General features: G+C 39.5%; 1 protein-coding gene across 2 annotated transcripts in view; it reads right to left on the bottom strand.

Moving 5' to 3' along the window:
* ARFGEF1 (ADP-ribosylation factor guanine nucleotide-exchange factor 1 (brefeldin A-inhibited)) overlaps window positions 1-24,064 on the bottom strand; it is a 133,388-nt gene that overhangs the window by 6,600 nt on the left and 102,724 nt on the right. For both annotated transcript variants that reach the window (XR_825992.1, XM_010848450.1), the window contains exons 23-34: window positions 18,823-18,913; window positions 13,756-13,796; window positions 13,499-13,668; window positions 12,994-13,145; window positions 12,680-12,852; window positions 11,508-11,668; window positions 10,587-10,717; window positions 7,578-7,707; window positions 5,142-5,277; window positions 4,924-5,062; window positions 4,278-4,350; window positions 2,336-2,468 (exon numbers count right to left, since the gene is read on the bottom strand). Coding sequence is in view for 1 of the 2 variants with exons in the window: in XM_010848450.1 (XP_010846752.1) it covers window positions 2,336-2,468; window positions 4,278-4,350; window positions 4,924-5,062; window positions 5,142-5,277; window positions 7,578-7,707; window positions 10,587-10,717; window positions 11,508-11,668; window positions 12,680-12,852; window positions 12,994-13,145; window positions 13,499-13,668; window positions 13,756-13,796; window positions 18,823-18,913 (1,530 nt within the window). In the remaining variant the exon portion in view is untranslated. The remainder of the gene's footprint in view (window positions 1-2,335; window positions 2,469-4,277; window positions 4,351-4,923; window positions 5,063-5,141; window positions 5,278-7,577; window positions 7,708-10,586; window positions 10,718-11,507; window positions 11,669-12,679; window positions 12,853-12,993; window positions 13,146-13,498; window positions 13,669-13,755; window positions 13,797-18,822; window positions 18,914-24,064) is intronic.

Here is a 24,064-nt window from a genome sequence, read left to right as displayed (position 1 = left end):
GACATCAGCTCCAGCACTGGACGCCTTGACAACCCTTCAAATTTTCTCTACTTTGCTTTTATCACAAACTCCCTTTTCTGGCACCAATTTCTAGGATTTAGTTTTTTTGTTTTTGGCCACACCTTGCAGCTTGCAGGGTCTTAGTTCCCTGAATCTGAGCCATGCAGTGAGAGCCCTGAGTCCTCAGCACTTGGACCCGCCAGGGAATCCCCCAATTTCTGGAAGTTAAATTCAGGTTTTAGGAATTTGGGGAAGACAGCCAAACAACTTGCTTAAATTTATTCTATATTAGGTCATGACGGCTCCTTTCCAGATAGTTTTCAGAAATGTTGCTGTACTGAATATTCAGTTCTTAGTATTAGGTCTCAAGTCAAAAAATGTAAAAAACCAAAGACACCCCCCAAGTCCAAGTTGTCCCTTCCTAGCCCTCCCTCATCCAAGTCATAACTACACTCCAGGTTTCTGGGGCAGGACACGCAGGCCACACCCCAGACTCGGGGAGACTGAGGCTGAGGAGACGTGTTCTCACCAGCCACGTCTGCGTGGGCATTCAGAGCCGTCGCGGGTGAGGAGCTGCACTTGGCCTGCACCAGCAGGGACCAGCAGTGTGTCTGGGGGACAATGTCTATCTGAACAAGTCCACTTCACAAGGGCTACAGGGTCACATTAGGGACCATTTCACTGGGGCAGCACCAGCTTCTGAGAGTGAAGGAGGAGCGAAGCAGCCGCAATCTGCGCTCCTCTGAGCCACGTCCTTGGGCACTGCCGCCGTCCCCTGCACGGAGGGCTCTTGGGGGACACAGGAGCTTTTCCTAAAGGGCTCTGGGTGACACGGGAGCTCTTCCTAAAGGACTGTGAGGGAGTGGGAGGAGGAAAGAAATGTGAGCCCTGGGATCAGAGGGGCAGGGGGCAGCACTCTCCACTCCAGTTCAAGGCCTGTGCCCAGATCAGCTCAGTGAAAACTTGCAACTATGTCTTTCCCTTCCAAGGTCAAGTCCTGGGGCTGAGAGCAAAGCCACCATGTACTGTGGCATTTTCCAGGGTAGACAGAAGCTGGTACAGATTCTAACAGCTGTGCTCCAGAAAACAGGAATGAAAAACGAAAATGGACAACTCACCACCACCTATCTCCCTTTTAAGAAGCGAGACACAGTAACTGAAGCCAGAGGCTCCTTTCCAGGAGGTACAAAATCTGTCTTCCCTCAACAACAAGTATAAATACTGAGGGTTAGTAAAAATACCCTGAAAACAATAAACTGAAAATGGATCAATTCCCTAAATCTAAGAGCTGTAAGGATAAAATTCTTGGAAGGCAACACTAGGGAAAACCTCCCTGACCTTAGTGGGCTGCGGTTGGTTCATAACCATAACACCAGAAGCGTGAGCAACAGCAAGACAAACTGAACTTCAGCTAAAGAAGAACTTTCATGCAATCAGAGCATATCATCAGAAGTGAAAAGATGACCTACAGAATGGGAGAAAATAAACCCTCGCAAATCGTTATGTGATACGGGGATAGTATCCAGAGTATGTAAGAAACTCCTACAACTCAACACCAACCAACCCAATTAAAAATTAGCAAAGGACACGAATAAGTATTTCTCCAAAAATGATTACAAATGGCCAAAAAGCACATGAAAAAATACTCAACATCAATCAATCAGGAAATGTAGAGTAAAACCACAATGAGACAACATTTTATACCCACTAGGATGGCTATTATTAAGAAGAGAAAAAGAAGCCTGAAATGTTCGTGAGCATGTGGATAAAATGGAATTGCAGGTGGGAATATAAAATTGTGCAGCCACTGTGGAACACATTTCCCGTTTTCCTCCAGGAAGGAGGCTGTCTTCTCAGTGTTGTTAACTTTTGTTCAGTAAATGAAACTGAACCAATTTAGTGAAAAACAAGGGAGTCCTCCTTCTTTGTGAAAAGAACTAAAGGTGAGGGAGGTGCAGAGGAGCACCGGGGTTGGGGGGCAGCAGGGTTGGGGGGCAGCAGAGTGCTCCTTGGACGCCCTGGCCGCTATCTCCCCTCTTGATGAGGACAGAGGAAGACCTGTTAGGCCCCTCTTCTGCAGAAGAATCCCCACATGCTTGTAACAAACACCAGCTGAGAGCACTGTAGGAAAAAAATGAGCCTTGCAGGTGTCAGCAGAGTCCTGACCACCTCCAAGACAGCCTCTATCAGGGATGTCCAAGCTGCGGCAAACTCAGTAATAAAGTGACCGTATAACCAACTACAGTATGTGTGTGTGAGTAAAAGCAAAACTTTCATTTATAAAGTCTTGCATACACAAAACAAAATACACGATTGATTGAGAGAAATAACTCACTTGCTGTGGGTTTAATTTTGCTGATTTCTTCATTCACAGTAGAGACAGAAGCCAACGGAGCTTGCTGTCTATTATCTGCAGATCTTGGTTGAACAGAATCATGAATATCTACAGATTTCTGTGATATTGTATCCTAATAAAAAAAATTCATTTTAAGTACAACAAATAAAGCTTAATGATGAAAACAGTTTCTATTACATTGTCTTTAAAAACATAATTTACATTGTGTGCCTATGAAAATGACAGGGCACACACTGCAATAATGGACATAATGGGAAAAGTATTTAATATCACTACACACATATAAGAGCCAGTAATCTTTTAAAGAAAAGCTTACTTTCTGACCCTCACTGAGATCAGGCCTGACAGCACCCAAGGGCAACAGATAAAAACTCTAAGCTTCACTGTGTGGCAAAACTTGTCGGCGATATCCATGAACTGTCATGAAATCCAAACAGAACGTGTGTAGTGGGTGCGGTCTGCGCACACTTAGTGCAGGCTGAGCCCAGGAAAGCTCTGTGAAGGAAGGGTGTTCTGTCACCCCAGACCCGCATCCAGAAACGTCAGTGAGAAGGTGGCCGACAAGGAGACTGGCCCTGCAGAGAAGCTGACAGGTCCACAGAACCACACCAGAGTCCAGTTCCAGCTACGTGTAGCCTTGGGAAAGTCAGGAATCTAGTTCTTAGGCTGAGGTTTTCTGGTCTGAAAATGAAGACGACACTTTCTTTGTAGGTTGTGGAGGATTTGGTAGTAAATGCAAGGCACTTGCGGTGTCAGATGGTATGTGGTGGCTGACAAGACTACTCTGCCAGCCCCACCTGGTTCCAGCATGAGACCAGAAGCAGAGCCAGGGCAGCTGCAGGTCTCAGACAGACCCAAGGAAAGACTGTGAAGATCACTGCCGGCCTCCACAAGTGACCCTTTTTATTTCTTTCAGTTTTTGCTTTTGGAATGAGAATCTTTACCCATGCTTGCCCACCGTTGTATTTTGCAAGGGGTCATTTATTTTACAGGTTCACGGATACACAGAAATTTTACTCCAGAACAGACTATGTACCTGATCTAGATGACTTAGAGGCCAAGATCTGGAACTTCTGATACGATGATATTTACATGAGATTTTGACTTAGTGCTGATGCTACAATAAATTGAGACTTTGGGGATGTTGTGACGGGATAAATGTCTTAGCCCAGAAGACAGACATGAATTTTGGGGCACCAGAGGGTAGACTGCAGTGGGCTAAATAGTGGCCCCAAAAAGCTAAGTCCAAGTCCTAACCTTTGGTACTTATGAAGGCTACATGGAAATAGGGTCTTCAGAATTAAGGAACTGTGAGGTCATTCTGAATTTAGGGTGGACCCTAAATCTAATGACTAGTGTCCTTAAAAGAGAGATCTGATACACAGATCTGACTTTACACAGCTATGTAAAGATGGAGGCTGTGAATGGGGTGATGTGTGTACAAGCCAAGGAACAGCGGGGGTTGTCAGCAGCCAGTAGAAGCTAGAGGCAGCAAACCCGGGGGAGGAGTGTGGCCCTGCTGACGCCTTCAGTTTGGACCTCTGGCCCCCAGAACCGTGAGCGAATAAACTGCTGCTGCTTTAAGCTGCTAAGTTTATTAGTAATTTGTGACCACATGCCCAGGAAACAAATATCCAGGGTGAGGGTCTGCTGGAATTCTTTATACTGCTTTTCCAACTTTTCTCTACGGTAAAATTTTTATCAAAATTTGATGTTTAAACAATATCCAATAACGTCTGCAACTTGGCATGTACACCCTTATGTAAACTGGTATCGTGCAGGCACTTGAGAAATCATTTGAATCTTCATCTCAGAACCATCTATATTTTACACCATCTTTCTAAAGGATCTGCCCCATGGTAAAATTTCTTATCATGAATAGTCCAATGATTTAAACTAGGATTGATTTATTTAAACTTACCAACTGGTTTTCACTCACAGGAGATGGGGTTGGGGGAGCAGTTTCTCCAGAAATGGGACGCCAGGTCAAGAGCCTTTGAAATACCAAAACCATACCAATCACTGAGAGCGTGAGACATGCCACAGCCAACACACTTTGAAATAAAATAAGCTGGGGAAGTTCAAGTTGTCCTACAAATGATTCAGGTGCCATAAACCGTCAGGCAGCAGGACTATGTCTTACTTTCCCCACTAGTACAAACTCACCTATGAGTCAATTCCAAACTTAACCCTCAGAATAGGATAACAAATAACTACGAAATGCAGTAGTTTAAAGTGTTTACAAATAAAGTTTTCTTAGACTATTTACAGTAACTAAAATAAATGCTGAGATTTTTAAAAAATTCAGAACCACTGCTTGGTTTAATCTGCATGAATAAAATCTCATAAAAGTACTTCATTGTGACCCAAATTTGGATGATGAGACTAAAGGTTCTGGTTTATAAAACAACTGATGTATTTGTTACGGTTTATAGGAGTTTGGTCTGTAATAAACACAAATTCGTAGAACACTGAGCTATCTGACAAAGCATTCGCTATGAGGAATCACTAGTTACTACCAAGTCTTCTATGCCCTTCATTCGATACAAAGCGGTGTAAAATCTTACGCATGTGGGATTGTGGTTTTGAAGATGTCCAGTGTGCAGTTGCACGTTTTATCCCAGATTTCTAGTGTGAATTTTTCACCATTCAGAATAACAACATTCTCTAAGCAGTTTGTACCAGATCGTGCCAACTGCTCATTGTCTGGAAAAGAAAAGAGCAATTCATTTGTGTATCACCAGGGGCACATTTAACACTGTGTTATTTACTGGGACAGACCTACCTTGCTGCACACACCAGTAGAGTTGGGCAAAAATGTCATCCAAAAGCACATCACTGAGCACTTCTAAGTACTGGGTGAACACGTCACAGATCGCATAGAGTGCATGATTGCATGTTGTCGTCATCCATTCGGCTTTCTACAAGGGAGACAGTAATCACACGGAGGTCAGGCCACTCATTAGTTTCTAGAAGTTACAAAGAAAATGTTTGCATATTTAAAAAAGACTGTCCATGTTCCTTTCAGAGTGCTTAACTCCCTCTAGAATATACTCACCTCAACTTCATATCTGATACCTATTTCTCATTATCTCATAAATCTATGCGTAGAATAACTATTTTCTGCACTGTTTTGATTATAAAAAACCATCACTGCATTGTCCTGTTATTAGTGTCTGCTACTGAAAAGTCATAGCATTAACTGCAACAGTTGGTCTTGCTCCAGAATATGACAGAACATGGGAAAAAAATAAGAGGAAGGAAATGATAAGAATTTTCCAAGTGGGGTTAGCATAGATTTAAAATAAAACTGGTGTAAGTAATTTATTTTTCTCAAATGGACTAATCTGATTCATTCATTCATGGTTTAATGCCCCTGCATAAACATATGTCTACTTAATAACATGTTTTAAGTAAGAGCCTACCGGTAGATCTAAAGTAAAATCTTCTGCAGGTCAGAGAGGCCCCCAAATTTGCATTTAACACACTATATGGAACAAAATGCAAAGACCTGATGTTCTCTCCCCACAAACACTGAAACACATTCTGTAACTGGTTTGTAGTAAAAGACCTAATTAAACTTAAAAGCTTTTGCACAGCAAAGGAATCAAACAAACAAACAAAAAAACACCCTCAGAATGAGAGAAAATATCTGCAAAGGAAGCAACTGACAATGGACTGGTGGTGGTTCAGTAGCTCAGTCATGTCCGACTCTTGTGACCCCATGGACTGTAGCCCTCCAGGCTCCTCTGTCCATGGGATTTTCCAGGCAAGAATACTGGAGTGGATTGCCATTTCCTTCTCCAGAGGATCTTCCCGACCCAGGAATTGAACCCAGGTCTTCTGCATTGCAGGCAGATTCTTTACCGATTGAGCTATGAGGGTAGCCCGACAAGGGATTAATCTCCAAAATATACGAGCAGCTCACACAGCTCAATATCAAAAAACAAATGGACAGAAGATCTAAAGAAACATTTCTCCAAAGAAGACATACAGATGGCCAAAAAGCACATTAAAAAATTCTCAACATCATTAGTTATCAGAGAAATGCAAATCAAAACTATCATGAAGTATCACTTCAGGCCGGTCAGAATGGCCATCATCAAAAAAGTCTACAAATTACAAACGCGGAGAAGGCACGGAGAAAAGCATATTCTCTTTCATAGTTGGTGGGAGTGCAAATTGGTGCAGCCACTATGGAGAAGAGTATGGAGGTTCCTTAAAACTAAAAATAGAGCTACGGCTACCAGAGGACCCAGCAATCCCATTCCTGGGCATATATCTGGAAAAAAACATGATCCGAAAGGATACATGTACCCTGATATTCACTGCAGCACTGTTTACAACAGCCAGGACAAGGAAGCAACCTAGATGTCCATCAACAGGAGAGTGGATAAAGACAATGTGGTGCATATGTGTATCAGTCCTAAAGAGGAATGAAATACTGTCATCTGCAGGAACATGGAAGGACCTGGAGACTGTTGTATTGAGAGAAGTCACAGAAAGACAAACACCATATGGTATCACTTACATGTGGAATCGGAAAAAAAGGGTGCAAGTGAGCTTATCTACAAAAACAGATACAGAGGTACAGATGCAGGAAACAAACTATGGTTACCAGGGAGTTGGGGGCGGGTGGGGAGAGGGATAAACTGGGAGATTGGGATTGACATATATATACTACTACGTATAAGTAGATAACCAATGAGAATCTGAACATTAGTTACTGAACATTACAGGAACTCTACTTAATACTCCGTAATGGTCTATATGGGAAAGGAATCACCATGAGTGAGTAGATGTATAAATGAATCACTGCTGTAAAGCAGAAACCAACACAATATTGTAAATCAACCATACTCCAAAAATTAAAACAATTAAAAGACACTGAAATAAATAAAACTTACCATGTATTCTTTATTCAATTTAGAATAATAAGTCACTATGAATACTAAGTAGAACTACTGATGTTTTAGCTGTGACAGTATTAAAATGAGGAAAAGATACTGAAAGTTCAACAAAAATACCGAAAACCTTAACTCACTTCTATTGTCAAAGCTGCACTGTTTTGATGACAGAAAACATGCTACAAAGATATACTACTATATCATAATGCCTCAAAGAAGAAATCTCTAGGATTTTTTTTTCTGTTTACTGTGCTTAATCTGAAATACTAAAATGTATTAGGAAAAAAGAACCTTTTGACTTGAAAATCTCTTACCTCTGTCTGCTGTTCTGGTAATTTCATGTTGTCAAAGATTCTGAAAACAATTCTAAATAAATCCTGCCACCAGTGTTTTTCATAAGTGTAGCCGTAAGTTTTCATTATTTCAAACATTACTGTTAAACCCCTAAAATGAAAAACTATAGTTAGAAAAGCTAGCATACTACATCAGTATCTCCTTCCTAAAATAGATTTTTATAAGTTAGTTCACAAAGTTACTGAAAGCTAAGTTTAAAACAATTGATACTAAACTTTTAAGAAATTTAGGTTGTAAACAGGTTTTTTTTTTGGATTGTTTAGGGAAAAACTCCAAAGGCCCTGGCCTTCAGTTTTTTATTTTTCTTCTACTCCCACTCCATCATTGCAGCATTTAAAAAATGTACACGGGAACTACACAGTGAGAAAGATTATAATTTCGGTGAATACTAATTCGGTGGCTCTATGACCACAGAAGAAAGTATACTGATATGTTTAAGAACAAATAAAATTAGATTTTGGAAAATCTTTTTCAAAGAACTATAGGAATTTTTAGCTAATACCCCACTTGTTCATGTAGTATCCTCAAACTAAAGGACTTCTCAAACTAATTCACCAAGACCCCCACTCATGGGGGCAGGGTGTCTACTCCCAGCCGCGTGCCAGGCCAGGGCAGCATGTGCCACACAGGGCACACAGTGAAGTGTTCCCTGAGAATAAGCTGCTTTAGCATTCCATTCATTCTCTTCTGAATAAGTGTTAAAACTGAAACTCAAAATTGCCTTCTGATTCCTTATTATCCTTCTTGAAATAATGCCTTCATATAACCATTAAAAAGCTTGATCTTTTCTCTCTCGTTAAATTTCTTCTAAGAAAATATAGGTACCCTTCCACTTAGAAAAGGTTTGTATTTCCCAAAGTCTGGTCATAAGTCAGAACAATATTTCCTGTGAAATACTCCTTGAGGACTTGAGGGCTCCCTGAGATGGTCTAGCCCATTTGCTTCAATGCTACCCCCTGGGCCTGATACCAATACACGCGTGGTACACAGTAACACGCGATTGTTCAACGGATGTAAAATAACATTACGGTAGTTTGGTCCTAAGGCAAGTTAAGTTTGTTTGCTCTGTAAGATACCTAATGTGTAAAACTACAGTAAAGGAATTTCTGTGGAAGAAACACACTGTATGTTTCCCAGAAAACCCTGTTTAAGTTCCATGCCCGCCCCCCACGGGCGGCATGAGACACACACAATGTGAGACAGGCTGGTTCTTCCTCCCACTCCAAGTAACTGGATGCTGAATAGCTCCCTGTGGCTGGGCTGAGCAGGCGTGAACATCCTGCTTCTTGCAGGCCCCCAGAGCGAACACAGATCCACAGAGGTTCTCAAGGCTTTTCACCTATCGAAGGAGTTCTGCTGAATATTTAAGTTGCTGGTATACGGAAAAGAATATGGAGGGCTCTAAGTTAATTATTTAACCCTAAATCTACAGAATTTTGAGGGACTCAAATGAGAATGCATGTGAAAGTACTCTATAATTAGTGTGTTATACAAATCGCAGTGCTGCATTTTTAGATGTAATTGAAATAACTCCTTTACAAATCCTGGAGTGAGGTAAGAAAATCAAAGCCATCCCTGGACAAAGCTTACTCACATTTTCTCTCTCTTTACCACCTAGAACACTTATTTTCTCTTCTTAAGAACTAAACCCATCCATAATCTGAGCACAGGATACAGTGAAAAGCAAGGTGGCATGGTCCCAGACAAGGACAGGTAAGAGACTAAGAAAGCAGGTCCGTTCGTCCCCCGCCAAAGAGATTTCTACAAATAAACACGGGCAGGGAGGGAGTGCTGAGTTTCTGTGACTTTCACTTACCACATGAAGTTGCTCTACTGAAGTGGTGGACATCTGAGAGTGGTATATATAATCAATTAGGGGCTAGCTTGAATTTTATCAAGCTTCCTAACAGGTCCACTGACAAAAACTCCTCAGGGCCTAAATGTGAAATGAATGTCAAATGTGCTTGTGATGACTAAATTCTGTGACAAGTTTCCAGGATTTGAGAATATTTTGCATTATTTTAAAGTTCGTAAGAATCTGTTGCAACAAATAACACTCTAAAAACAAAAAACTTCTTAGGCTATAAAACAAATTTAATGGCAACCCACTCCAGTGTTCTTGCCTGGAGAATCCCAGGGACGGGGGAGCCTGGTGGGCTGCCGTCTCTGGGGTTGCACAGAGTCGGACACGACTGAAGCGACTTAGCAGCAGCAGGGATGGGTGTGGTTCTGGCATAAGAGGAGGGAGGAAGGAGAGATTCATCCTTTTATTACATTCTATCACTGATTTGTTACAAGTCTATGCTACCTTTCTGATGTCCTGCTGTCAGATATTAGGATACTCAAGTTGGTCGTTTCAATTTGGCAGTCAAAAATACAGAGTGAGAAAAACTACATTATGGGATTGCTAAGAACGCTAACAAATTCCTAACAAGTTCTTGTGAGTATAAAACGTGTGCACCGAGCGCTTGTCTGCTTATACCACACCCACAGCAGTTTCTTTACAAATGCACTGGGCAGTCATACAGATCTTTCATTGAGATTATACTTTTGAAAGAGTTCTTTTTCAACAGGCCTATGTTACTCAAAACTAGGTTACTGGCCAGTCTTCAAAGAGAAATGGTTCTTTACCTAAAAGCCACCAGGGACATGCATTTGGAAATTCTTTTCTCATTCATCAGAAAATAAAGTTTGGGACTAACTTCAATTTCTGATTGGAAACAAAAGTATGAAAAGACAGAATGTGTAAATTAACACGGACTCTAAAATTCAAACTTGGAAACAATCAAAATTTAAGGAAAAGTAATCTATTTCCCTTTTTTGTTGCTCTATTTAACATATTTTAAAATTTGCCTATGTAGTAATTACTATATTTGATCAAGTTAAACTTATGTTCACATAAGAAAGGTTAATTTGATTAAGGTCAAAATAACCCTTGCAAAGTTTTAATTACAAATACTGATTGTTACCTGGTTCTTACATCTAATTTGCATCTATTGATGATACATGATAACTCGAAGAGAATTGGGAACCAGCCTCTCACCCACACTCTGTCTTCAGGTGCCACATTCATGTCATCACTTGTGTACTCCTTGAAAGCCTTAAAAAGAAAGGCAGGTTTATTAAAGACAAGGCATTAACACCTATATACATTTCTCCAAAGCAGTTCTTAAATAAACACTTTGCAAATCAAAAATGAGCAATTTGATTAAAAAACACTTATAAAAAGATGGAGATTATAACTGCCTACAGAGCATGGAATAGAGTCCAAAAGCTGCTTTCAGCTCCAACTCCATCATCAGCTTTCCATTGCAGGCATTTAAGTGGTTATAACATCACACTACCACACTGGGGAGGTGTGCGGATCGAACACACCACAGGTCCATGTCAGCATGTGACACAAAATCTATGAAGCCATCTTTTCTCCTAATGACAGTTACAAAGATATGCAAGTCAAAGCTGGCTGCCAGCTTGCCAATTCAAGCTTTCACTCCAGTGCTTACAACCACACTCACCCACAGTTACCTTCAGTGCTGCAGAGCTTGACACACAAAAAAGAGTGTATCAAGGTAATGGCTGAACACACAGGCTTGGGTTCAGATCCTGTCTCCTTCACTATCCCTATGAGCAGGGGCACGTTTTGAGCTTCTTTGTGCCTCAGATTCCTTATTTAATGGGGCTATAACACAATCTATCCCATAAAGCTGTTACTGAAAATTAAACAAGTTTTTACATGTGAAACACTCAGAAAAATACCCTGTCTTCAATAAATGTGACAACTCAAGATAATTTTGAAAAATGCTTCATATCCCCTAGATTCCCAAATAAACTTAGATCTCAGACTAGAAATAAATGCTAAATCACATTTTGTTTACTAAACGATGCTATACCTGAGGTCTATCAGACACGTATTTTGCACAATGGCGAATAAGTCGAATTGCTTCCATACTTGTATCTGGGAAAGCTGCATTGCACGCAAATTCAGACAAACATTTCACTGCATCCTGGAAAGAATCAATGGTCGCTGGAAAGTGTTTTTCAAACACAAGGGCTATAAGGGAGAAAAATATATCCAAATAAAGATTTTCAATTATTCCTAATTATACCCAAATATACCAAGCTCTAGATATAATGGATACTTCTTGAAGGTTAAGGGTTTTGATTCCAAAAGATATGGGTTCCAAAGTCTGTCTTGACCAGTCACCTGACTGCCATGGGTAGTGGGAACAGCAAGATAGGCCTGTGTTTTGTTTTTACTATAAACCCAGCACCTAACGGAGACTGGAACACTCAAATGGTAAAGAATCCACCTGCAATGCAGGAGACCTGAGTTCAATACCCGGGTGAGGAAGATTCCCTGGAGAAGGGCATGGCAACCCACTCCAGTATTCTTGCCTGGCAAATTCCATGGACAGAGGAGCCTGGGAGGCAAGTGTATGGGGTTGCAAAGAGTCAGACATGACTTAACGACTAAACGACAACAAAGTGCTTATCATTAGCACAATATTTAATTTACTAAATTTAAGCAAACAACAAATGATAGCTATGGTGATGTCATCACTCTTGATGTTGATGACAACGATGGTCATTATCATCTTCTAAGAGAGGCTTAATGAACATCTTAGGTGTTTCAAAGTCAAAGGAGGCTGTGTAGTACAGTATCAGAAACAAAGGCTATGTCTTAAGACTCTGGTTTTGTGCCTCAATCCATCACTCATTAGTTTTGTGTCTTTAGACAAATTACATAACCTCACTCGATCTGCATTTCTGTATCTAATTAAAAAAAAAAGATAATAAAGATATTTTTCTCGTACAGTTATTGTGAAAATTGAAGAAAATACATGCAAAGTGCTTATAGTGCTTGCCATGCAGTAAACATTCAATAAATGTTAACTATAATATTATAATAATGGTAATACTATCACTTTTTACTCTGCTTCTATAGGCAAAACTTGGTAAAGCCCATGACAAGCCAATAATCTTACACTTGAGCTATCCTCTGAACACACTGATGTTGTGTTGTGCTGTGTTCTAACTTCAACAGAGCTTAGGGGATACTCACTGACAATATGTCCTGTTGTCTGGAATGCAAGCTCAACTATGCTTTCATCTTGATCCGATGCAGCAAGATGAAATACAGAGAAGATGTTTTTCCATCCGGACCGAATGTTAGCAGCTTGAGAGTTAACCATCTGCGCTATACACCGTACAACCATATCGCGAATTGTTGGAGACCTAAAATAGTAATATAATTGCTTGGATAAATCTCAGGTTTCCCCCTCCCCTCTTCTCTTCTGTTCCACCCCCATCACCCCACCCACTACTGTGGAAAATACACTATTTTCCTGATGTTAAGCAGTTCAACAAATATAATACCTGTTCCGTTTCATTATATGTTCAAAAGGTCTTAAGAAATCCTTCTGGAATCTGAAATTAGCAAGCTCCCCTTTCTCTAAGAACTTCATTGACAGCTGCCTCAGGGAGTCTACTGCGAAAATAGCTACATCTTCATTAGGATTACAGCCAACCTGCAACAGCAACAGAAATACAGGATGCTAATTATCAGCAGAAAAATCGGTAATTTTCCAGAAAAATATATCATTAATAGCAAAGACAGGTAAATCCAAAGATTCTGCATAGCGGCACTAAGTATGCTAACAATATTTCTCAACAAGAAGAACATATTTTAACTAAATTCTTAAAACCTAGAACAATTATTTCTAGAAGAAAAAATAAGACAAAGTGTTTTCTAATCTAATTATAAAAAAATGTAATAAAAAACTGATTAGAAAGGAAAAAGGCCTCTCAACTAGATTATGGTAAGGGAATTTTAAACAAAAAAAAATTACAAATTAAGCAAATTGTATAATTACTCAAATACCTTATTAAAATGATCTCCAATAACTTCCCAAATTCGAGACCACTGCAATCTTATTCTTCCCATGTTGTAATATGATATTTCTACTATTTTTTGCAGACTAAACATTCTTGGATGCGTAGTAGAAAGTAATTCATCCATAGACACAGCACAGAGCCAACGGACAAAATCCACTGTAATAGAAATAGATTAACATTTACTTTAAAGCTTAAAGTCTTTTAGCCCCAAAGTCAGTTTTTTAACTGAATGTACATACTTACCAATGGCATTTCCATCTAGCCTTGTGGACCCTGTAAATATTCTAAAGAAAAAACAAAAATCACAATGCAAAAATTTATAAAGTCTCACTTCTGATCTATCAATTCAAAAACCCGTGGCCTAGTTTCCTAACTACTCTTATCTGTAACTGAGTGCGTCCTCTGTACCGGACAGTTTAGTAACAAGTGTAGTTGGAATGTAGCCCCCACCCTTGCACTGAATGATGTTAGAGAATGAATACACTGCTGCAATTCTACTAGTAAATTTATCAACACTAGGATGGGTATTTCATGAGCCTCAAAATAAAACACTATTAATCTGTAAAACTAATAACTGGCATACACAAAACACACTTCTCAATTTTTCTGAGTATTTTACTAGTTTAAACATGTTCTTAAAATGAAAACTTCTACTTTATAAATAATGTACATCTGATTAAAAAACTCATGCTGAATTACAAGTGATGAATAAAACCTTACAAATAGTTTCCAACAGTTTAACTAACACGTAACTAACCCCTTTTCTTAGAGCATTCAAACGTTTAGAGTTAAGCTATGCTATCCAGCTTTGCCCTGCCTTCTTCACTGAGCTCTTTTTCTGTGTTTCGAAGTTTCATAAAAGATTTCAGCATAAACACATTAGTCCTCTTACTTTAAAGTCTGCATTTTTAGCCATGTTCCGAGTTTATAACTAAGGGTCTGATGTAGTGACATCAAGGATAAATTGATATTCCTCAATGTAAACTGTACATGATAGGATTTGGACGATAAAAAGGAAACCTCAAAAGCAGGAGCAGGTCAAACATTAAACTCAGAAACAAAGGGAATCATAGTAACAGTACAGCTACCAGCAATCACAGGGTGGGTACTACCCAAAGTGCTTTATATCTATATCTACCTATCTATCTATTTATCTATATATCCACTCATATAACAAGCACAGATACCATGAAGTACGTTAGACTCCCAATCTTATCAACACAGAAACTGAGGCACAAAAATATATAACAACTGTCTGAAGATCACAAGGCTAGTACGTACTGCTGCTGCTGCTAAGTCGCTTCAGTCGTGTCCGACTCTGTGCGACCCCATAGACTGAAGCCCACCAGGCTCCCCCGTCCCTGGGATTCTCTAGGCAAGAACACTGGAGTGGGCCGCCATTTCCTTCTCCAATGCGTGAAAGGGAAAAGTGAGTGTGAAGTCACTCAGTCGTGTCTGACTCTTAGCGACCCCATGGACTGCAGCCCACCAGGCTCCGCCAGGCAAGAGTATTGGAGTGGGGTGCCACTGCCTTCTCCTAGTACGTACTAGAGCCAGTCAAACCAGGGCAGGCTGACCCCAGAGTCCACCCTCTCAACCACCCCACATTTATCTGAGCAAAACAGAATTTAAACATTTACAATACATTCTAGTTTTTTCCTACTACCACAGTCTAAATGTTTTGAGTATATCATGATTTTTCAACCTCTATGCCCTTGAAGGTCTATGCGTCCTGGCAACAGTGAATAATGAAAACAAGAAGGAAAAGCAGCTTAAAAACTGACAAGGTAATAACTCAGAATCTGAACTCCTGCTAAAGAGATATCTTCACATTTCCTCTATTGCTTTTGTGAGTTGAACAAAACAAAAGTTCAAAAATCTGACTGAAAACACTATGGGGGGTGGGGAGGAAGAGTAACAGGGCCTCAGTGAACCTAGTGGTTAGACTGGATCCAGAAATTTAAAATAAAGGCTACAGACCTCTCACATGAACAAAAATGAGAAGTGCTAGACTCTGCATTATGAATGTCATTAGCTGCTTCTCAAACTAGAGGTGTGCTCCTGGAAGGCAGTGGCTGTAAAAACCACACCACAAACAGAGTCCAACCTAAACAGTACAAGGGAAACAATAGGAAAAACAGCAAAGGAGACAAAGAACCTTTTTTAAACAAGGAGGATGCAAGTGACAAAGAGCAGGGGAGGAAAGAACAGCAGCAGAGGACTCCAGGAAAGCCACAAGGATCCCTGTGAAGACGGCCAGAGAGAACCGCAAGCAAACAGCCATGCTCTGCAGACAGTGTGAGCAGGGGAGCATCCATCCTGGGAAAGAGCATTTTGATTCCCACTCACTCTGGTAGCCTCTGAGGGGTCACTATATTTCTAGAAATGCTCCATTAAAGATAAGTTATATGGGAGAGCAGAGTGGTCTGGGGAGGCATTCATAGTAAAGCCTTAATATACTAAGGCAGAAAAGAGCTATGCTTCACAACATCAACTATAAAATGGATTCTACACGCCTGTGTGAAAAGCAGAGAACAGACGCATGAGAATCTTATGTGTTAATATTAAAAGACACGCCCCTGAAAAGTACAAGTAGGAAAAAAAGATTGACAGATTTACTGAATTCTTACACATTATGATAGTGATGAAACAATGCAAAAAAAAAAAAGATGAAACTTGCAGATTCTAGATCAAATCAACTTTAAGCTGTACGCAACACACAGGCAGATGAAATGACTGCGTATCTAAAGTTTTCATAGTGAAAATATCAGAGGTAACACTTATGGCTTAGACTCAATTGAAAGACGTTTATGAGAAAACAGGGAGGAGTAGTGCATATTTTCTGATAGGTGACAGAATATTCCAAAGTGTGGGACAGGTCAATATAAAGCCAGATCTGGTGTGCTTAAAAAACAATAATTAAAGAAAAAACTATAGTGCTACATGACTTTTGACTTTCAGGGGTAAATCGTTCCTAGATAAAATCCACCCCCGCGAAGTTGAGTAACATTTAAGAAATAGCTGGTTTAACAACGCCTAGAAAATGTTTTCCTAGCAAATCCGAGAGGATCAGGGACTCCAGGTTAAAGTGCCTTTGTACTCTTAAGTTCTAATAATACAGGATTCCAAACACAAAAGTGAAGATAATCAGAAAATTTTACCATTTTAAAGCTTTTGATGGAATCAAAAATTTTTCCATTAAAAAACAGAACCTATATATAATTAAGCAAAGAATTATTATTTTCATTTTGCATGTTTAGTTCTTATACTTATCACAACAGATTATTCAGAACAATAGGCCTAAGGTCAGAAAAACGTTTTTGCTGAACAAGTGCGGGACTTTCAAGGATGACGCCTGACAATACTCTCAAGCACCATCTTGACTACCAGGGCTGTCTCACTGAGTTAGCCTATGGAATCAGAATATCACAAATAAAAAATTAACTCAGATACTCAGAAAGAAATTCAGAAGCGATTTAATGAGAACTGTGATACGTACCACATAAGAATAATATAAATCCTGCAACAAATCAAAGATGTAATTTTTGATGCTTTCACTATAAGGTAAAATGTAAATACTCAGGTTGTGCATAAAAATGTGGACCCTGAATTTATGTTGTAAAAGTATCTGGTGACGATGAGTTTGAGACAGTGACGTACTAATAGAATTTGTGCTAAGACTCCTCTGAAATTGCACAAACTCTTAAAATGGAGAGGCAGATCACCTGTTCAAATGAGTGACATGTTTCTCTGCAGCCAAGTGGCCAGCTAGGTAAATCAGAACTGGCTCTGATCACATGAAGTATGCTATGGCAACAAGACTAGTAAGTAAAATTCGACTCTTGTCTGGCAGATTCTCCTAACAGTGATGATGTGCTTTTGGGTGGCTAGAAAACCATCTGGAGGAGGTCTACCCTGGCAGCAGCAGGACAGACACTACAGTGCTCTGGAGCTGCACACACGGGCAGACAGGCCGAGAGGCTGAGGGCACCCCTGCCGCTATTCCTCAGGCTCTCTGCTGATGAAAGTGTCACTGTAATCATCACGACCAGACTGGCCTGGCTGCGGGAAGGAGCAAGTTACCTGATTCCCCTTGTCTCAGCTTCCTCATCTGTAAATTGAGGACAGTGATAATACGTATCTTATAGGCTACTAAGATGATTAAATGAAGTAACACATGGAAAGCACCTTTTCTGTTTAATATAATCAGTTATACACACATCCACTTTTTAAAAAAATTCCCTTCCCAGAGAGCACTCTGAAAAGCACATGTTAAGCCTCAGAGTTATATAGTAGATATAAAATGATACACAATCTTTTTTCAACCATCACAAGAGAAAGGCAAATTAAGCCCCTCCCTCCACCCCTCCACCCCCAAAAAGCAAGTGGGCACATGGACACTAAGAATTCTTTCCAAGTAAGAAGTTCCAGGGAGTACTGCCAGGGTCAGTAACAACTAAACACTCTAGTTCCATCTAAGAGCAAAAAGTTTTCATCTACAGCAAAGTAAAATAATAGATCAGCAGGAGTCTCTCAGCATCAGGAAAGATTACAATACACACTGTGTTTTTGACAGTTCCCATCAGAAGTGTTAAAATGTAAACACCAGTGTTACAAAATGTTTCAATTATTTGGGCATCCATATGGAAAATATTCATCTTCTTAAAAAAAAAAAAAAAAACCTTGACATTATTTTGAATACTGGGGATTTTTAAAATCTAGACTATTCTAAATATTCTAGAATATTCTATAGTAAAACAAACCATAATATATTCTTTTAGAAATATTTAGAAATAGTCTTTTAGAAAACCAGACTAGAGATGAGGAATATCTCTTAATGTATATACTATAAAATATAATTCTCCCCAGTGAGAACTGCCAGCAAACCCCTTCATTTTCCCCATAATGCAATCCCATATCATACACTCAGAAAGATAAATTATACTCTATTTTCAAATTGGAATAATAAAGAGAGTACATTTTTTATAAAGGAAATTTTTTAAAAATAAAGGAAAAGAAAAACTGTTCTTTCTCATCAAGGTTAACGTTTCCCTAATGCCCACTAATGTCTACTTGCCACTTAAGTTTCCATACTGTTTATCTCCTTCCTATGTTCTGTGACTTAAAAGCAAAACTGTAGGTACTTCATCATTTAAATCATAGCATATCACAATATAGTCTTATATTACCTCAGGAAAGATATTTTGGCAATCTTTTTTTTTTTAATTTTTACTAATGAGCAACACACATCTAAATGCTACAGAATTAAAACAGCATTCATCTGAAAAGAGAATAAAACAGATACCTTACCTATCTACAGCAACAACAACACTTTGAGAACTGGTTTCTCCAATGGATTCCTGAATACTTGCTATCTGCTTCCAGTCCACATTTCCTCCAACTACCACACAGAAAAGAGAGTCATTTCAGTGTGAAAATAATTCAGTGAAAGAATGTACCTACAGTTCTAAAACACATTTCTAATAAAATTAGTTATTTTCCTAATGAAAGAAAGCTTTGGGCGAACAATTCTTTTTGGCATCAGTGACTTACGGAGTTATGCTAAGTGGTATACAGACGTGGGTAAAGACAAACTTGTTTCAAAGACCACACAAATTAGGGACACTGAACTTTTTAATCACTCAATGACATTAGGCAGAATTTCTTTCAATGTTTCAGAGAAACCCCCTCCCCCGACCACTCACCCCTGCACCGCACAGCATACAGAACCTGCCCAACCAGGGAGAGAACCTGTGGCCCCAGCAGTGGAAGCGCGGAGTCTTAATCACTAGGCCACCAGGGAAACTCCTCTCTCAGCATGTAAGAAACAGAACCAACCCCAGTTCCAAATGCATCAACTTAGGAGGATTCCCAATTCCATACAATTAGATCTCTCCTGTAATGTAATCTTCAGTCCCTTGTTTACAAATGTTCACTGAAAATTCAACTGGTATGCTGCTATAGTATCCTCTTATTCAAAAGAAGCACTTGGTTTTTCCCCCCAACACTGGTTCCATGTGTTTGTAGACAGCAAAACAATTCCCCCAGTTCTCAAGCTCTTAATATCTCTCCCTTCCATTATCACTAAATGTTTCTTCTGGCATGTTTTTCATTGATTCGTTCATTTTCATTCCTACTTAGTTTAGACCATTATCATTTCAGGACTGGATTACTGTAACAGTTTACTGCCTTCCTTTTTGCTGATTCCCAGCCCTCCCCCACCCCCCCAATCTCCTTTCTTCTCCTGGAGATTAATTTTCCTAAATCACCACCTTTATTTTGCTTACTATTAGTTTCAGGATGAAGTATAAGCTTTTCAGCCTAGGACTTAAGGCAGCTCCCTCCAACATATGTCTCTATTCAGGTCATCATCTAAAGTTTATGTACTGAGACCCAACCTGAGTTCTCAATGAAGGATTCCCCTTCACCTTCCTCTGAATGAAGTATTTACTTAGATAAGTACTGCTCAACTCAGAATTTCTTCCATTTAGTTTCTTACTATCAATTACTTCAGGTGTGTCACTGCTGCCTTCTCGGCCAGATTAAAAAGTTCCCAGGTTAGGAAGCAAATCATACCCTTTTTTTTTTTTCTTCCTCTATCATACTCAAAGCAGATGCTCAATAAGTACTTGTTGACTGACTAGACACTCAAATGACTTTTTGAATGCAGATGTAATAGATGGTTTTATTTAAACCAGCTGAACTCAAAATCTACTCCAGGAACTGAACAAAGGGAAAAGAATGTGACCCCTGTCCTCACGCAGTTAATGATTTACCACGAGAGACAGACTCATTACCTACTTTCATATACTCTGATGATTATTTCATGGCTGAAATCAACTAATTATATATAACACAAGTGGGGCTAAACAGAACTAATTTTTATAGGGGAAGGGAGAATGCAGGTGTTGTTAGCTCATGGAAAGTTTTCACATGTGATGAAATAGTAATTCAAGTTAGATCTGAAAGGATCATCATGCGGGAAAGAAAGAAGAAAAAGCAATTCAGGAAGAAGGAGCAGCATATATGAAGTAATGGAAGGAGGCATGTGAAGTTCATGTTCCAACACACTCGGATGTAGCCATTATGGAGGATGATCTGGCAGGGGACAAGGAAGGAGAGAGAGAAACAAACAGTAAGAGATGAAGCTAGACAGAGAGACCAGAAACAGAATGTGAAGAACCTTGACCATCGTGTTTAACATTCTACTTTTGAAAACAGGGAACCATTAGGTCTTTTAAAAGACCGACATGATCCAGTCTATTTTCTGAAAAATAATTCTGGTAATATCTGTAGAACACAGTGAAACATGAAGAGCCACGGAAGCCATGCAGACAAATTAAGGGTCTATTTCTGTAATACAAGTGAACAAGGATGAAAGCCTGAAATAAGCGACTGAGAAATGGGGTGGTAGGAGGATAGTGTCAAGCAAGATGAGGTATGTGGCATGTTGCAGGAATTTAATGAAGAAAAATCTGTGAGAAAAAAATGCCAGTCACTACATAACTTCGTCTGTGTATCAACTGAATGTCCTTTCCACATTTCTGTGGGTATTCTTCAAATACCCACAGAAGGTATTTCTGTACCTTCTCTATTTAGATATAATAATTTGTAATCATTAAACCCATTTAAAGAAGATTTAAAATGCCTAACAATCCAAGAACCAATTTCATAAACATATGACATCTATCAAACATTTGTATGACAGTACAAGTAATAAGCCAATAGTTTCGGTTTTACCAAAGAAATGACTCAAAAGAACAAACATTTAGATTAACTAAGAACAAAGATGTAAGATGTCATAATATTCACTCAAGATTTATATGACCAAGCAACTGAATTTTAAAACTTTAATACATATAATAGTACGCATATAATTCAAATCTAATAATTCATAAACTATTTATTCTTAGTAATAAAAGTTTCCTATTTCCAAAAATTAAAAGTATAGTCTTGTATCACATCTGTAAGGACGTGAGATAAATATGCACTCAGCCCTATTAACTTGGTTACATCAATATTTGAGGTATAGATTCTGTTAACAAAGGAGGCTAATAGTTTATTTTTAAAAAACAAATTACATACAGATGAAACCAGCTCAATCGTCTGCACCACAACCTCTTCCAGCTTTGGTATGGACTAAAGCATCCTGAGTCGATGCCAGGACACCGCAGCACAGGGTGGACACCTGCCACGCTGGGTGAGCCAGGAACCAGCTACTGAGATGAGCTCAACTTAGGGGGAGCACTGCCCAACAGGGGCTGAGTCAGCATAGGGGCTCCCTCTAGGATGCAGACTAGAACCTGAGACCTGATCCCTCAGCAGTGTGAGCAGAAGGGAGCAGGCCGTGGAGCAGAGAGAAGTGGATGACACAGAAAAAGCTGAGAGATGAAGGGTGTGGTCAGTCGCTCGTGTGATTTGGAGGCCTGGAATTTTTATCTCAATCACAGTTCCAGATTCCAAATGTGTTTAATTTAATATAAATTCCCTTTTCCTGAAGGGAGAAAGCAGGTCAGGTCACCTCTTTGCAACCTAAGCAGTAGAGCAGCACAATGGTCAAATTAATTTTAACTCATTTTCAAGTATTCCAGTAAACATGATCAGCAAGGATGATTTCTCTTGTTTTACTAACACTGATAGAGTTCTAATGTCTGAGTCAGGCTTGTAGGTTACATAAGTCACCAACCATGCGGGTGCTCAAGCAGTTGTAAATCCTGCAGCTGTCTATACCTGCACCTCCCAGAGCCACAGAACACACTGGTATTTTACAAGTGAGGTGCAGACTGCACTGCTGAATTACCACTGCAAACTCACTCAACCTGAAGCCACAACATGGTCCTTGTCTTTACTCCCCTCCCTGTGGGTTGTTTTTCAAACCTGAAATTCTTCTGAATTTCCTAAGACTTTTTATTGCCAGCAACAACGAAGAAATCACTAAATGATAAAAGGAGAAAGTCCAGAAGTACAATGTTATATATAGCACAAAGCCTTAAAAGGTAAATATAAGTATTCTTAGACCTCAGGTGTATTCCTTCATGTTTTTTTTTTTTAGGTTGTATCTTTAGATTTCTCTGTTGGAAGTCAGGTAGGGAGGCCAGATAAAGAATAATCCAGAAACATGTGAGAGTTGGATCATAAAGAAGGCTGAGTGCTGAAGAACTGATGCTTTCGAACTGTGGTATTGGAGAAAACTCTTGAGAGTCCCTTGGACAGCAAGGTGATCAAACCAGTCAATCCTAAAGGAAATCAACCCTGAATATTCATTGGAAGGACTGACGCTAAAGCTGAAGCTCCAATACTTTGGCCACCTGATGCAAAGAGCTGACTCACTGGAAAACACCCTGATGCTGGGAAAATTGAGGGCAGGAGGGGAAGGGACCAACAGAGGATGAGATGGTTGGATGGCATCACAGACTCAATGGACATGAGTTTCAGCAAACTCCAGGAGATAGTGGAGGACAGGGAAGCCTGGCGTGTTGCAGTCCATGGGGTCGCAAAGAGTGAGACATGACTTAGTGACTGAACAAAAACAACAATCCAGAAACAGTATAGCAGCACTAAGTCCACTTATATGTTAATATATTGTAATCCTGACAACTCTGTAAGTAGATACTACTGTTAGTTTGGAAAAGAGGAACCTGAAGCTCAGAGAATTAAAGTAACTTGCACACACATCTTGCACAAGTGCAGAAGAAGCACAAGTGAAGAAGAAACATGGAAGAATTCAAACCCAGAAGTACATATTTAACGTCAAAGACAGTCTAAACTTTGTTTCTTCCCTGGTAGAACGTTTTCCACTTATGACTAGAAATGTATGATTTTGGTTCTTCTTTATCCGCTTTTGACAGTACCTTCCTTTTTTCCTGCTGGGTTAAACCTGGCTGCTCCTGGCTGCACTGAACTCGAGGGGAGCCCTGGGACAGTTTCCACACTGGCCTAAGACTTGGGTTATGTCTGCATAGTGCCGTTAAAACATGTGCATGTGAATGCTTTCTCCAGGTGCCCCCAACTATTTATCATCTTAAACAAGCCTTCACTCGTTTAACTTATCTGCTTAGTCTTAAAAGCAGGTAATTCTTTAAAACATTTTTTCACATTATTTTCCATTATAGATTATTATAAATATTGGATATAGTTCCCTGTATTATACAGTAAATCCTTGTTACTTATCTCTTTTCTGTATAGTAGTTTGTATCTGTTAACTGCATACTCCTAATTTATCCCTTCCTCTCTCCCTATTCCTTTCAGTGACCATAAATTTGCTTTCTATGCTTGTGAGTCCGTTTCTGTTTTGTATACAGAGTCACTTGTATTATTTTTTAGATTCCACATGTAAGTGATATCATATAATATTTGTCTTTCTTTGTCTGATTTAGTTCACAAGTATAATATTCTCTCAGTCCATTCAGGTTGCTGTAAATGGCAGCATTTCATTCTTTTTTTTTTAATGTAAAAGGAGGTAATTTTAAACTGCACCTTTCTCCCACCCTCAACTATGTGGTTAAGACTAAGGGTCACTTAATATTGCAAACTGGACCAGGCAAAAAAGACT

Source organism: Bison bison, unplaced genomic scaffold (genome assembly GCF_000754665.1).
Source record: "Bison bison bison isolate TAMUID 2011002044 unplaced genomic scaffold, Bison_UMD1.0 scf7180017864267, whole genome shotgun sequence".
Lineage (NCBI taxonomy): Eukaryota > Metazoa > Chordata > Mammalia > Artiodactyla > Bovidae > Bison > Bison bison.
Note: the sequence above shows the minus strand (reverse complement) of the source record. Positions and strands in the feature narration are given on the sequence as shown.